Here is a 13,984-nt window from a genome sequence, read left to right on the forward strand (position 1 = left end):
ATTTTGCTATTTTGATTAGATTTCCTACAGTGTGGAAACAGACTCTTCGGCCCAACAACTCCACACTGACCCCCGAAGAGCAACCCACTCAGATCCATTTCCCTCTGACTAATGTACCTAACACTATGGGCAATTTAGCATGGCCAATTCACCTGACCTGCACATCTTTGGACTGTGGGAGGAAACTGGGGCACTCGGAGGAAATCCACGCAGACACAGGGAGAATGTGCAAACTCCATACAAACAGTCGCCCAAGGCTGGAATTGAACCTGGGACACTGGTGCTTTGAGGCAGCAGTGCTAACCACTGAGCCACTGTGCTGCCCCAGCTCACTTCAGTATTTTAACATTTTATGTAATTTTAAAATGTCTTTGCAAAAGGATGACTCAGGAAAAATCTAACTAATAATGAACAATGAGCTAATAATTCCTTTAGTATTATGATCAATAGAATTTTTTGACACTATTTGATTGTGTCCTCAGAAATAACTGGAAGGATGAGCATTTCTTGTTGCTTTTCAAAGGTCTTAGTTAATATGTTTAGACTGATGAAAATAGACAATGGTAATATTTTTATTCTGTTTAATAATTTTGCACAGACTTGTGTTTTGCAAACCAAAAAACGTGATCCCTGGAAAGTGATCAAATTACTTGTTTCATTGCTATGGCTATATACTTCAACCCAGACAGAACCTTACATCTGAATACAGTACTTCAATTTGATGTGGTGTGTCACCTGTCAAAAGTCGTTCGATGGGGATGAGTCAACTGCATCCCAGTCCTGGCATTCATACTGGTTGGCTGCAAGTAATTCCATAAATAGGATTTAGATTTTGGAGTGTTGCGAGGGAAGTTGCAAAGCCAGCAGCTTCTGATTTTGGTTGGTACAGGTCGTAGCTCAAGGACTGGGGATCCTCAAGTGGCGCTCTAAGGATGGCATTACAAAGACAAAGTATACAGATTAGTCGGTTTCTTCCCTTTTTCGGCTGTCGCTATGATGTGCCTTCTGTTAATTCCAGGGAGGCTGCTCGTGAATGTCGCAAAAAGAAGAAGGAGTATGTCAAGTGTCTTGAAAATCGAGTCGCTGTGCTTGAAAATCAAAACAAGACTCTTATCGAGGAGCTCAAGGCCCTAAAAGACTTGTACTGCCATAAAACAGATTAACAGCTTCAAACTGCCACTTTCATACTTTTTGAACTCTGACCCAGGCATGAGATGTTGCAGTTCCATGGACTACCAGGTGGAGTTGGAACAGGGACACTTTTGAGCATGATGTACTCCATTTTGCTTTGTATTTTAATCTAGCCTATGAATTCACTTGCAAGTTTGGGAGCTTGGGGAGGGTTGGGGGGTTGTGTTGCTGAATCATGTTGACCTATAATACTGGAATTGTTCCAGAAGCCCTGATGTTGCATAGCATATCAAGTATTTCTCGTTCCATTTTTGCTTCTGCTGTTTGCAGGGAGGCTGCCAAAGAATGTCGACGTCGAAAAAAGGAATATGTAAAGTGTCTGGAAAGTCGTGTTGCAGTGCTGGAAACCCAAAACAAGCAGCTAATCGAGGAACTCAAAACTTTGAAAGAACTTTATTGTGATAAATCAGAGTAGTATTTGTGATCTGAGTTCTGACCAATTTGATGTCTACAGCATCTTTCTTTGAAGATGAAGCTTCTGCAGCTTCAGACTGCTTTTTATTTTTTTGCTTTGCAAAACTACGTAGACAACATCAGAAACTTTAACCTGTAACATTTCTCAGAAGTTATTCACAGTAATATATTTTGTTAAGTGTTTGTTGTATAACGAAAATTGTGAAAAAATGAACAAAAAAAACTTTTGTAAAAACAATTAGTTAAATGTGTATATACATATAATGTGCCTGTTACAATGTACTGCAGTACTTGCTGAAGTTGTTCTATTTGTTAAACATTTGCATTTAAGATTTATGTGTTGTGCATTATATGCTGTCCCGAAGAATACAATGTAATATTTTTATAGGTGTTTATTGTTCTTTTAGTGCCCTATTATATAAATACAAATTTAAAAAGCTATGCAGGGTAATTGAATAAAATAATTCAGAAGAAATTTGCCCTATATAAGAAAAAGCTACCTTTAAAAAGGAGTGGTAGGGGGGATTAGAAAAGAAAAAAATGTGTCATTGGCTAATTATATGTAAAGAGAGTGTTATATTCAGTAGCTTGCAAATTGGAATTTCTAGTTAATTTCTGACTTTCATTTATATATGTTATTTTGTAAAATGTAGCTGTACTGCTCTCAGTCCATGCTTATGTAGTTCAAGGATTGGAAATAGGTTTTAATAGAACCACATTGGTTACAAAACACTTTTTGGTTTGTTGTTTGAGTTAAAATATGCACACATTATGTACAAATTTTGTTCCTTTGATTCATCAATTATTATCTTGTGGGGAAACAGTGTTAATCATAATGGTCAGTCACCAAGAAAGAAAATTAATTATTTTCACTTCACTATTATTTCTGCTTTTTCCTGATTCTGCTTTTGGATAATGTGGCAATAATTTCAAAACATGTGATATTTATTACAGACTTTTACTTGACTTGTTTTTAGAGCCTGGACCCTTCAGTATTGTTTGATGCAAGCTTAAAAATTTCAAAGTAAATTTCCAGAGCTTTGAGCACAAATTTCCTACGTGATCAAAAAAGCCATGTTCATATTTTTTTAAAAAATTGTCTTACATGGAGAAAATTATTTGTGAATTCTTCGTGCAAATTCCTCACAATAATGTGTTTTGCATTGTGGAAAAGAGACTTAACAATGTGTCTTTAAATTTTATTTCAATTGAAATCCAGTTACATTCTTAAGATCATAAGAATCATAGCCTTATACCTGTTTCACCATTCAATAAGTTCACAGATGATCTGATTGTAACCTCAATAATCCTTGACTTCCTTGTCAATTTAAAAATTTCTCCTGCTCAGCCTGGATTAATTTCAATGATCTATCAACTACTGATCCAAAGATTAACAATTCTCTGAGAGAAGAACTTCTTCCTGACTTCTGCCTTAAATAGGAACTGCCTTATTTTTGAATGTGTCATTGTATTTCCAGATTCCCTCATGAGAGTAAACATTCAGCATCCATCCTCTCAAGCCCCTCAAAATCCTACATTTCAATAGTCATAGTCATACAGCACAGAAACAGACCCTTCAGGTTAACTAGCACATGCTGAACATAATCCTAAATTAAACTAGTCCCACCTGCTGCTCCTGGCCCATGTCCCTCCAAACCTTTCTTATTCATGTACTTATCTGAATGTTTTTTAAACGTTGTAACTGTGCCCTCTTCCTCATTATGTATGCAAACCACCCTCTGTATTAAAAAAATTGCCTCTCATGTTTTTAAAATCTCTTTCTTCTCACCTTAAAATATGCCCCTCGAGTCTTGAAATCCTCTATTCTCGGTAAAAGACTCTTATTATCACCATTATCTATACCCCACATGATTGGATAAACGTCTAGAAGGTCACCTCTCAATCTCCTATGCTCCAGTGAAAAAAGTCTTGCCTATCCATCCTTTTGTTTAATACCTCAAACCTTCCATATGTCGCAACATCCTGGTACAGCTCTTCTGAACCCTATCTAGCTTAATAATATCCTTCCTATAACAGGCCAACTGGAACTGGATGCTGTACTCCAGGAGAAGTCTTACCAATGTCCTGCACAACCTCAACATGACTTCCCAACTCCTATACTCAAATGACTGGGTAATGAAGGCAAGTGTGCCAAATGTCTTTTTAACCATCCTGTCCATATGTGATGCAAACTTCAAAGAATTATGTACCTGAACCCCTAGGATTATCTGTACTACAACACTACCCAAGGCCCAACCATTAATTGTATAAGTCCTACCTCTGTTTGTTGGTCCAAAATGCAATACCTTGCATTTATCCAGATTGAACACCATCTGCCGTTTTGCAGCCCATTGACCCATTTGATCAAGATACCTTGTAATCTTAAAAAACCTTCTTCACTGTCTATTATGCCACCAATTTTGGTGTTGTCTGCAAACTTACTAATCATGCCTTCTGTATTCACATCCAAGTCATTTGTATAAATGACAAACCAAAGAGTACCCTGAACCGATTCCTGTGGAATACCATGGTGACAGGTCTCCAATTCAAAAAGCAACCTTCTGCCACCATTTTGTCTCCTGCTGTTAAGCCAAATATGTAGCCAATTAGTAAGCTCACCCTGAAACCCATTTCACCTGACCTTACTAGTTAGTCTACCATGTGGAACCTTGGAGAAAGTGAGGACTGCAGATGCTGGAGATCAGAGTCGAGAGTGTGGTGCTAGAAAATTCAGCAGGTCAGGCAGCATCCGAGGAGGAGGAGAATCGATGTTTCGGGCATAAGCCCTTCTTCGGGAATGAGGCTTGTGGGTCAGGGCTGAGGGATAATTAGGAGGTGAGGTGGGGTGGGGGTGGGGTTGGGGGGAGGTAGCTGGGAAAGTGATAGATGGATGAAGGTGAGGGAGAAGGTGATTGGTCAGAGGGAACAGTGATGGGTGGATCCAGAGGGTGGTACCAAGTTAGAGGCTTGGAACTGGGATAATGTGGGGGGAAGGGAAATGAGGTAGATGTTGAAATCCACATTTATCCCGTGTAGTTGTAGGTTCCCAAGGCAGAATATGAGCCATTCCTCCTCCAGGTATTGGGTGGTAACAGTTTGGCAGTAGAGGAGGCCCAGGACCTGCATGTCCTTGATGGAGTGGGAGGGGGAGTTGAACTGATCAGCCAGTTCAGGCAGTGGGGTTGGTGGGTGCAGGTGTCCCAGGGATGTTCTAAGAAATGATCAGCAAGTAGATGTCCTGCCTCCCCAATGTAGAGGAGACCACACCGGATGCAATAGATGACATTGGTAGAGGTACAGGTTAATTTCTGATGGATGTGGAAGGATACCTTGCGGCCTTGTATGAAGGTGAGGGGAGTGGTGTGGGCACAGGTTTTGCATTTCTTAAGGTGCCAGGGGTGGGGTGTGTGGACCTGACAAGGGAGTTGTGGAGGGAATGGTCTTTTTGAAATTTTGATAGGGGTGGGGAGGGGAATATATCTCTGGTGGTGGAGTCTGTTTGGAGGTGTCAGAAGTGGCAGAGGATGATGATTTGTATGTGGAGGTTGTTGGGGTGGACCTATAATCAAATAGGAACTGGGACAGTTTGCTATCTAGCGAGGCTGCAGGCTGTTTCTTCAAGGCTGCCTTCAAATTTTGGATTGCTCTTTCTTCCAGACCATTAGATGATGAATGGCATGGAATTGTCCTGATTGATTGAATCCCATTCAACTTTAGGAAATACTCAAATTCACTGCTGGTAAAAAAAAAATGGCCACTTTAATGTGACCAACACTTGAAGTCCGGGTATTGCAAAGGATGTGTTTAGTTTTTCTATCATCCTTCCTGTGTTTGACAATGAACCCTATGCACGTCCTATTACTGAATGGGTGTCTACAGTGACAAAGAACATTGAGCCTGTGAAAGGATGTGCCCAGTCAACGTGTTACCAAGTCCATGGTTTACCTGACCATTCCCATTAATGTGGGGGAGATGTGGGTGATAGTAATTTCTTTCTTTTTGGCAGTCTGGGCACTGCCCCACCAACGTGCCTATGTCTACATCCATTTCTGGCCACCAGACATAACCAACATCTTCATTTTGGAGACCCTAGAATGATCCTGGTGGATTTTTTATGGAAACTACTGCTTGGTACAATTACTCTTGTTCCCCATAATAATATGCTGCTCCCTTCTCTGATCTAGTCTGTCTGGGTCCAATGGGGTTTCAGACCTGGTTGTAATGGCCCTTTGATTCCCCCCCCCCCCCGCCACCATCACCAGATGTTTCTGTTTTGCCAGGACTGGGTTTTTCTGCGCCCAAACTCTGATATTGTCAGCTGTGACTGGAAGTTTGTCCAGAAAATGTAACACCATGACAGACTCTTCCAGTGGCGGTACCACCAGTGGTGTATCTGCCAGTGGAGGCAGCTCAGTGTATCTGCATTAGCTACTTGGCCTCCTGGAGGCCAAGTGTTTCAGAGTGTAATTATATGCACTTAGTATTAGAGACTGCTGCTGAATTTGGCCTGAAGCTATGGGCGGCACTGCCTTGTCCTCTTTAAGGAGACCTAGTAGGGGTTTGTTGTCCATTATTATGACAAATTTATGTTCATAAAAGTATTGGTGGAACTTTGCGACTCCAAATATAACCACCAAAGGTCCCTTCTCGATCTGCATGCATTTACTCTCTGCATTAGCCAAAGTCCTGGAATTATATGTTGTTGGGCATTCCTCTCTATTGGGGCACTTAAGAACTAATACTACCCTGATGCCTTATGGGGCAGCATCACATGCCAATATCAGACCTCATTTGTCATCATAGTGTGGTGCTTAAGCAACACCTTAGAGGATGATAGCTGTTTCTTCACTTCCCTGAAAGCTTTGGCTTGGCTACACAACCATTTCCAAGGCTGACTGTTTTTTATGAGTTGATGCAAAGGTGCCAGGATGCAGATCAGATTATGTATGGACTTTCTGTAATAATTTACCAACCCTAGGAAATACCTAAACTCCGGTACAGATGTGAGACCTTGGGCACCTTTGACCACCCTCACTTTATCTTACAATGTGTGTAACCCGGTATTGTCGACCCTGTAGCCCAAGTAAGTGACACATTTTTCCCACTTAGGCATATGCCTGCCTGGGTCTCTTTAGTCCTCCTTCTTTGTTATTAGCATGTCATCTAAATAAATGGTGACCTGGGGTAGACCTTGTAAAATGTTCTCCATTGTCTGCTGAAAAATTGTATAGGATGTCGATACCCCAAATGGCAGACTTGTATATTGGTACAAATCCTTTTGGGTATTAATTGTAGCATACTTTTGAATCTTCATCTAACTGTAACTGCAGGTACACATGGCACATGTCCAGCTTCATGAAGGACAGCCCCCTGCCAGTTTTGCTTATAAATCATCCAAGTGAGGGATTGGGAATTTATCCAGCTGTGATAAGTTGTTCACTGTTTGTTTAAAATCCCACAAAGGCAAACTGACCGTGAGGCTTCAAATTTGTTAAGACCAGTGCTACCTATTTTGTAAATTATTCTGGTTTGATGATTCCTTCACTTTCCAGCCTTCTGATTTCTGCCTCTACTTCTGATTGTAAAGTAATGGGCAGACCTTGCAGAATCCTGGAATTGCTTCCTGGTCAGCATGCAAGATGACCTTGTCTCCTTTGATAGTTTCTAGACCTTCACGAAAGACTTGTGGGTATTTAATTAGGACTTCAGTCAGACACTCACTAGGATGTTTTATCTCACCGCCCCCTCAGCTCACAGCCTCATTCCTGATGATGGGCTCCTGCCCGAAACATCAATTTTCCTGCTTCTCGGATGCTGCCTGACCTGCTGTGCTTTTTCAGCACCACTCTAATCTTCTATCAAAAAGTGTAAAGCCAATCCAGATGATTCTCTCTCAATCAATTTCACTCCATCAAGCTTGGGTCCGAGCCATTTACTACAATCACTGGTAACTGAAACATAGAACATTACAGCTCAGTACAGGCCCTTCAGCCCTTGATGTTGCACTAATGTGTGAAACCAATCTGAAGCCCACCTAATCTACACTATTCTATTTTCATCCATATGCCTATCCAATGACCATTTAAATGCCCTTAAAATTGGTGAGTCTATTACTGTTGCAGGCAGTGCGTTCCATGCCCCTACTACTCTCTGCGTAAAGAAACTACCTCTGACATCTGTCCTATATTTATCACCCCTCAATTTAAATCTATATCACCTCATGCTAGCCATCACTATCCAAGGATAAAAGACTCACTGTCCACCCGATCTAACCCTCTGATTATCTTATATGTCTCAATTAACTCACCTCTCAATTTTCTTCTCTCTAATGAAAACAGCCTCAAGTCCCTCAGCCTTTCCTTATAAGACCTTCCCTGCATACCAGGCAACATCCTAGTAAATCTCCCCTGAACACCTTCCAAAGCTTCCACATCATTCCTTTAATGCGGTGACCAGAACTATACACAATACTCCAAGTGCAGTTGCACCAGAGTTTTGTACAGCTGCAACATGACCTCATGGCTCTGAAACTCAATCCCTTTACTAATAAAAGCTAACACACTGTACGCCTATCAAACTGGGTGGCAACTATGAGAGATCTATGTACATGGACACCGATATCTCTGCTCATCTACACTACCAAGAAACTTACCATTACCCCAGTACTCTGCACTTCTGTTGCTCATTCCAAAGTGAATCACCTCACACTCTTCTGCATTAAACTCCATCTGCTACCTCTCAGCCCAGCTCTGCAGCTTATCTATGTCCCTCTGTAACCTGCAACATCCTTCGGCACTTCCATAACTCCACTGACCTTAGTGTCATCAGCAAATTTACTAACCCATTCTTCTGTGCCCTCCTCAGGCCATTTATAAAAATGACAAACAGCAGTGGCCCACAAAACAGATCCTTGTGGTACACTACTAGTAACTGAACGCCAGGATGAACATTTCCCATGAACCACCACCCTTTGTCTTCTTTCAGGTAGCCAATTTCTGATCCAAATGGCAAATCCAAATGCCTCCGTATTTTCAGCAATAGCCTACAGTGGGGAACCTTAAAAAGTGCCTTACTCAAATCCATGTACACCACATCAACCGCTTAACCCTCATCCACCTGTTTGGTCACCATCTCAAAAAACTCAATAAGGTTTATGAGGTATGACCTACCCTTCACAAAACTATGTTGACTATCTCTAATCAACGTATCTAGATGATTATAAATCCTATCTCTTTTCCAACACTTTACCCACAACCGAAATAAGGCTCACTGATCTATAATTACCAAGGTTATCTCTACTCCCCTTCTTGAACAAGGGGACATTTGGTATCCTCCAGTCCTCTGGCACTATTCCTGTAGACAATGATGACATAAAGATAAAAGTCAAAGGCTTTGCACTCTCCTCCCTGGTTTCCCAGAGAATCATAGCATAAATCCCATCTGGCCCAGGGGTCTTAACTATTTTCACATTTTCCAGAATTGCTAACACCTCCTACTTGTGAACTTCAATCCCTTCTAGTCTAGAAGCCTGTATCTCAGTATTCTCCTCAACAGAATAGTCTTTTTCCAGTGTGAATACTGACGAAAAATATTCATTTAGCGCTTCCTCTATCTCCTAGGACTCCGTGCACAACTTCCCACTACTGTCCTTGATTGGCCATAACCTGTAGTTATTCTTTTATTCCTGATATACCTATAGAAAGCTTTAGGGTTTTCCTTGATCCTATCTGCCAACAACTTCTCATGTCCTCTCCTATCTCTTCTTAGCTTTCTCTTTAGGTTTTTCCTGACAAACTAGTAATTCTCAAACGCCCTAACTGAGCCTTCACATCTCATCCTAGCATAAGCCTTCTTCTTCCTCTTAACGAGATTCAACTTCTTTAGTAAACCGCGGCTCCCTCGCTCAACCACTACCTCCCTGCCTGACAGGTACATACTTATCAAGGACACGCAGTAGCTGTTCTTTGATACAGCTCCACATTTCAATTGTGCCCATCCCCTGTGCATCCTAAATCTTGCCTGTTTGCATCATGATTGAATTTACCCCAGCTACAGTCTTTGCCCTGCAGTATATATCTATTCCTTTCCATCACTAAAGTAAACATAACCAGATTGTGGTCATTATCACCAAAGTGCTCACCTGCCTCCAAATCTAACTACTGGCCGGGTTCATTGCTCAGTACCAAATCTAATGTAGCCTCGTCCCTTGTTGGCCTGCCAACATACTGTGTCAGGAAATCCTCCTGCACACATTGGACAAAAACTGACCCATCTAAAGTACTCAAACTATAGTATTTCCATTCAATATTTGGAAAGTTAAGGCTTCCATAACAACTACCGTGTTACTCTCGCTCCTATCCAGAATCATCTTTGCTATCCTTCCCTCTACATCTCTGGAACTACTTGGAGGCCTATAGAAAACTTCTAACAGGGTGACCTCTCCTTTCCTCTTTCTAACCTCAGCCCATGCTACTTCAGTAGACGAGTCCTCAAACATCCCTTCTGCCACTGTACTCCTGTCCTTGACCAACAATGCCACACCACCCCCTCTTTTACCAAATTCCTTGATCTAACTGTAACATCTAAACCCCTGAACCTATAACAACCATTCCTGTCCTTTCTCAATCCATGTCTGCAAAATGGCAACAATATTGAAGTCCCAGCTACCAACCCATGCTGCAAGTTCACCCACCTTATTCCGGATGCTCCTGGCATTGAAGTAGATACACTTCAAATCATCTTCCTGCTTGCCGGTGCACTCTTGCGACCTTGAAACCTTATTTCTCAACCTTCTGGCCACCTAAAATTGGAGGTGTAGTGGACAGCGAAGAAGGTTACCTCAGATTACAACAGGATCTTGACCAGCTGGGCCAATGGGCTGAGAAGTGGTAGATGGAGTTTAATTCAGATAAATGCGAGGTGCTGCATTTTGGGAAAGCAAATCTTAGCAGGACATATACACTCAAATGGTAAGGTCCTAGGGAGTATTGCTGAACAAAGAGACCTTGGAGTGCAGTTCATAGCCCCTTGAAAGTGGAGTCCCAGGTAGATAGGATAGTGAAGAAGGCGTTTGGTATGCTTTCATTATTGGTCAGAGTATTGAGTACAGGAGTTGGGAGGTCATGTTGCGGCTGTACAGGACATTGGTTAGGCCACTGTTGGAATATTGCGTGCAGTTCTGGTCTCCTTCCTATTGAAAAGATGTTGTGAAACTTGAAAGGGTTCAGAAAAGATTTACAAGGATGTTGCCAGGGTTGGAGGATTTTGAGTTATAGGGAGAGGCTGAACAGGCTGGGGCTGTTTTCCATGGAGTGTCGGAGGTTGTGGGGTGACCTTATAGAGGTTTACAAAATCATGAGGGGCATGGATAGGATAAATAGACAAAGTTTTTTTCCCTGGGGTCGGGGAGTCCAGAACTAGAGGGCATAGGTTTAGGGTGAGAGGGGAAAGATATAAAAGAGACCTAAGGGGCAACTGTTTCACACAGAGGATGGTACATGTATGGAATGAGCTGCTAGGGGAAGTGGTGGATGCTGGTACAATTGCAACATTTAAAAGGTATTTGAATGGGTATATGAATAGGAAGGGTTTGGAGAGGTATGGGCCGGGTGCTAGCAGGTGGGACTAGATTGGGTTGGGATATTTGGTCGGCATGGACAGGTTGGACTGAAAGGTCTGTTTCCGTGCTGTACATCTGTATGACTCTATGACACTGGAGCTTCAATTTGGGTTCCCATCCCCCTGCTGAATTAGTTTAAACCCTTCCAAAGAGCATTAGCAAATGTCCCCCCCCCCCCCCCACGATATTGGCACCCCTCTGGTTCAGGTAAAGAACATCCTGTTTGTAGAGGTCCCACCTACTCCAGAATGAGCCCCAATTATCCAGGTATCCTCCTTCCTGCCCCATTCCTGTAGCCACACGTACAACTCCTCTCTCTCCATATTCCTCATCTCACTAACACGTGGCGTGTGTAACAAACCAGAGATAACAAATCTGTTTGTTCTAGCTCTCAGCTTCCAACCTAGCTCCCTGAAATTCTGCCTTAAATCCCCATCTCTTTTCATACCTATGTCTTTAGTGCCTATGTGGACCACGACTTGGGGCTGCTCCCCCTCCCCCTGAAGATCCTGAAAAGGGATCCGGCTACTTCTCATAAGAGACTGGAACCAACGTTGTACCCTTAATCTGTAAAGGTTTTCCGATATAGCTGGAGTTGCTTGAACACACGCACCAATGGTTTCAAAACAGTTTCGACCCTACTGTTGTTAGAACACTGAATATACTCTCAAACTCTTAACATTCGCCCGTACCTATGTTTTTGTGTTTGCTGCTGTTTACCTATTATTTACTTATCTATGCTATTTAACTCTGTGATCTGCCTGTATTGCTTGCACGACAAGGCTTTTCACTGTGCCTCGGTACACGTGACAATAAATTCAATTCAATTCAAATCAAACTTAAGGGTTGGAGTCCAGAGCAAATTTTGTTCAAGACTGGATTTGCAATCACTGAAATGGCCACACCGGTATTGACCTCCATTAGAACCGGATGACCATTGTTTATTTTGATTGATTCTGATTTAGATGTTACTAAGCAATTTAAGTGTTCATACCCAGGCATTGGTAGACTTTCTGGGGTGTGAACTCTACTGGTTACTGGCTCACCTCACTGTCTCGAGTCCACATATCAGCAGCAACTACATTGGCTTGCAGGCCCATTTCCTGAAGAAATTTTTAACGGTTTGCCTGAGGCTTGTCTTTGTTTTGGGGTATTGGTTGACCCAGAGTCTCTCTGTTCAGGATATATCCTGAGTGTGGCTATGCAATTGCCTTCACTCAAGGTGCTGTTTCCCAAGCTCAATCAGGCTGGTTAGGGTGTCCACTTCCAATCAGAATACCCTGCAACCAAATGCTCCTCTTGCCACATTTTCTAATGAGAAAGCCAGTTGTATTGTCTGTTCGAAGTCTAGTTGGCTTCATCTAGTCGGCACTTTTGCACACCATTAATCCCACATACCAACCAGTCTCTCAGCAACTCAGTATGGGTTAAACCAATGTCACATGCCAGTGCCAGTTGTCTCAACCTAGTCAAAAGTCCTGATACAGATTCCCCTGTTCTTGAATTGCCACGTTTAAAAGCGATGTTAGAGGATCATAATGAGAGGAGATTTGGGGTTGTAATATTCCTTCACTAAATCTATCAACTTTGGAAAAGTTTTAGTATATGGTGCCTCAGGGAAAGTTAGGCTCCTAATAACTGAAGGACCAAAGTGGACATGTATGTGTGGAATGCAGGAGATGGGCGAGGTCCTCAATGAATATTTCTCCTCTGTCTTTACCATGAAGAAAGACATGAAGACTTGGGAACTTGAGGAAGTTGATGTCTTGGGGACAGTCCATATCACAGTAAAGGAGGTGTTGGACGTTTTAGAATGTATGAAGTTGGATAAATCTCCTTGTCCTGACCAGATATATCCAATAAACCTGCAAGAGGCTATAGAAGAAACTGCAGGGCCCATCTGATATTTTTGCATCATCGCTAGCCATGGGTGAGAGCCCAGAAGATTGGACAATGCGAATATTGTGCCCTTATTCAAGAAGGGCTGCAAAGAAAACCCTGTGAACCATAGACCAGTTAGCTTAATATCTGTGGTAGGTAAGTTACTTGAGAAGAATCTGAGGGAACTGAAAATGTGTTGCTGGAAAAGCGCAGCAGGTCAGGCAGCATCCAAGGAGCAGGAGAATCGACGTTTTGGGCATGAGCCCTTCTTCAGGAATCTTCAGGATTCTGAGGGATAAGATATACATGCATTTGAAAAGACAGGGTTGATTAGGAGTAGTTAGCATGGCTTTGTCCATGAGAGATCATGCCTCACAAATTTATTAGAATTCCTTTGATGAAGTGTACAGGAAAATTGATGAGGGCTGGGCAATAGATGTAATCTATATGGATTTTAGTAAGGCCTTTGATAAGGTTCTGCATGGTAGGCTACTCTGGAATCCAGGGGAGCTGATGAATTTGATATACAGTTGGCTTGATGGTATGAAGTAGAGGGTAATAGTGGAAAGATGCTTGTTGAACTGGAGGCCTGTGATTGATGGTGTACCTCGGGTGGGTGCTGGCCCCACTGCTGTTTGTTATCTATATCAGTGATTTGGATGAGAATGTACAAGGCATGATTAGTAAGTTTGCTGATGACACTAAAATAGGTAGTATCGTGGACAGTGAGGAAGCTTGTCAGAAATTGCAGCAGGCCTTTGATCAGCTGGGGAAGTGGGCCGAGAAATGGCAATTGGTGTTTAATATAGATAAGTGTGAAGTCTTGCATTTTGGAAAGTCAAATCAAGGTAGGAGTTTGATGATGAATGGTAGGGCCTT

At 42.2% G+C, this 13,984-nt stretch overlaps 1 protein-coding gene across 4 annotated transcripts in view; it reads left to right on the forward strand.

The window, feature by feature from the left end:
* The window catches only part of LOC122550087 (cAMP-responsive element modulator-like), a 161,623-nt gene extending 159,286 nt beyond the window's left edge, over positions 1 to 2,337 (forward strand). For 3 of the 4 annotated variants that reach the window (XM_087987529.1, XM_087987530.1, XM_043690642.2), the window contains one exon: positions 1,019 to 1,604. In XM_087987529.1, coding sequence (XP_087843655.1) covers positions 1,019 to 1,163 — 145 coding nt within the window. In that variant the 3' untranslated portion in view covers positions 1,164 to 1,604. Of the gene's footprint in view, positions 1 to 1,018 lie in introns of all 4 variants that reach the window. The other variant, XM_087987531.1, reaches the window with a different exon arrangement.
* The last annotated feature ends 11,647 nt before the right edge of the window (positions 2,338 to 13,984 follow it).

Source organism: Chiloscyllium plagiosum, unplaced genomic scaffold, assembly GCF_037043375.1.
Source record: "Chiloscyllium plagiosum isolate Xiang-an unplaced genomic scaffold, Cpla_swu_hap1 HiC_scaffold_5, whole genome shotgun sequence".
In the NCBI taxonomy this organism is placed as follows: Eukaryota; Metazoa; Chordata; class Chondrichthyes; order Orectolobiformes; family Hemiscylliidae; genus Chiloscyllium; species Chiloscyllium plagiosum.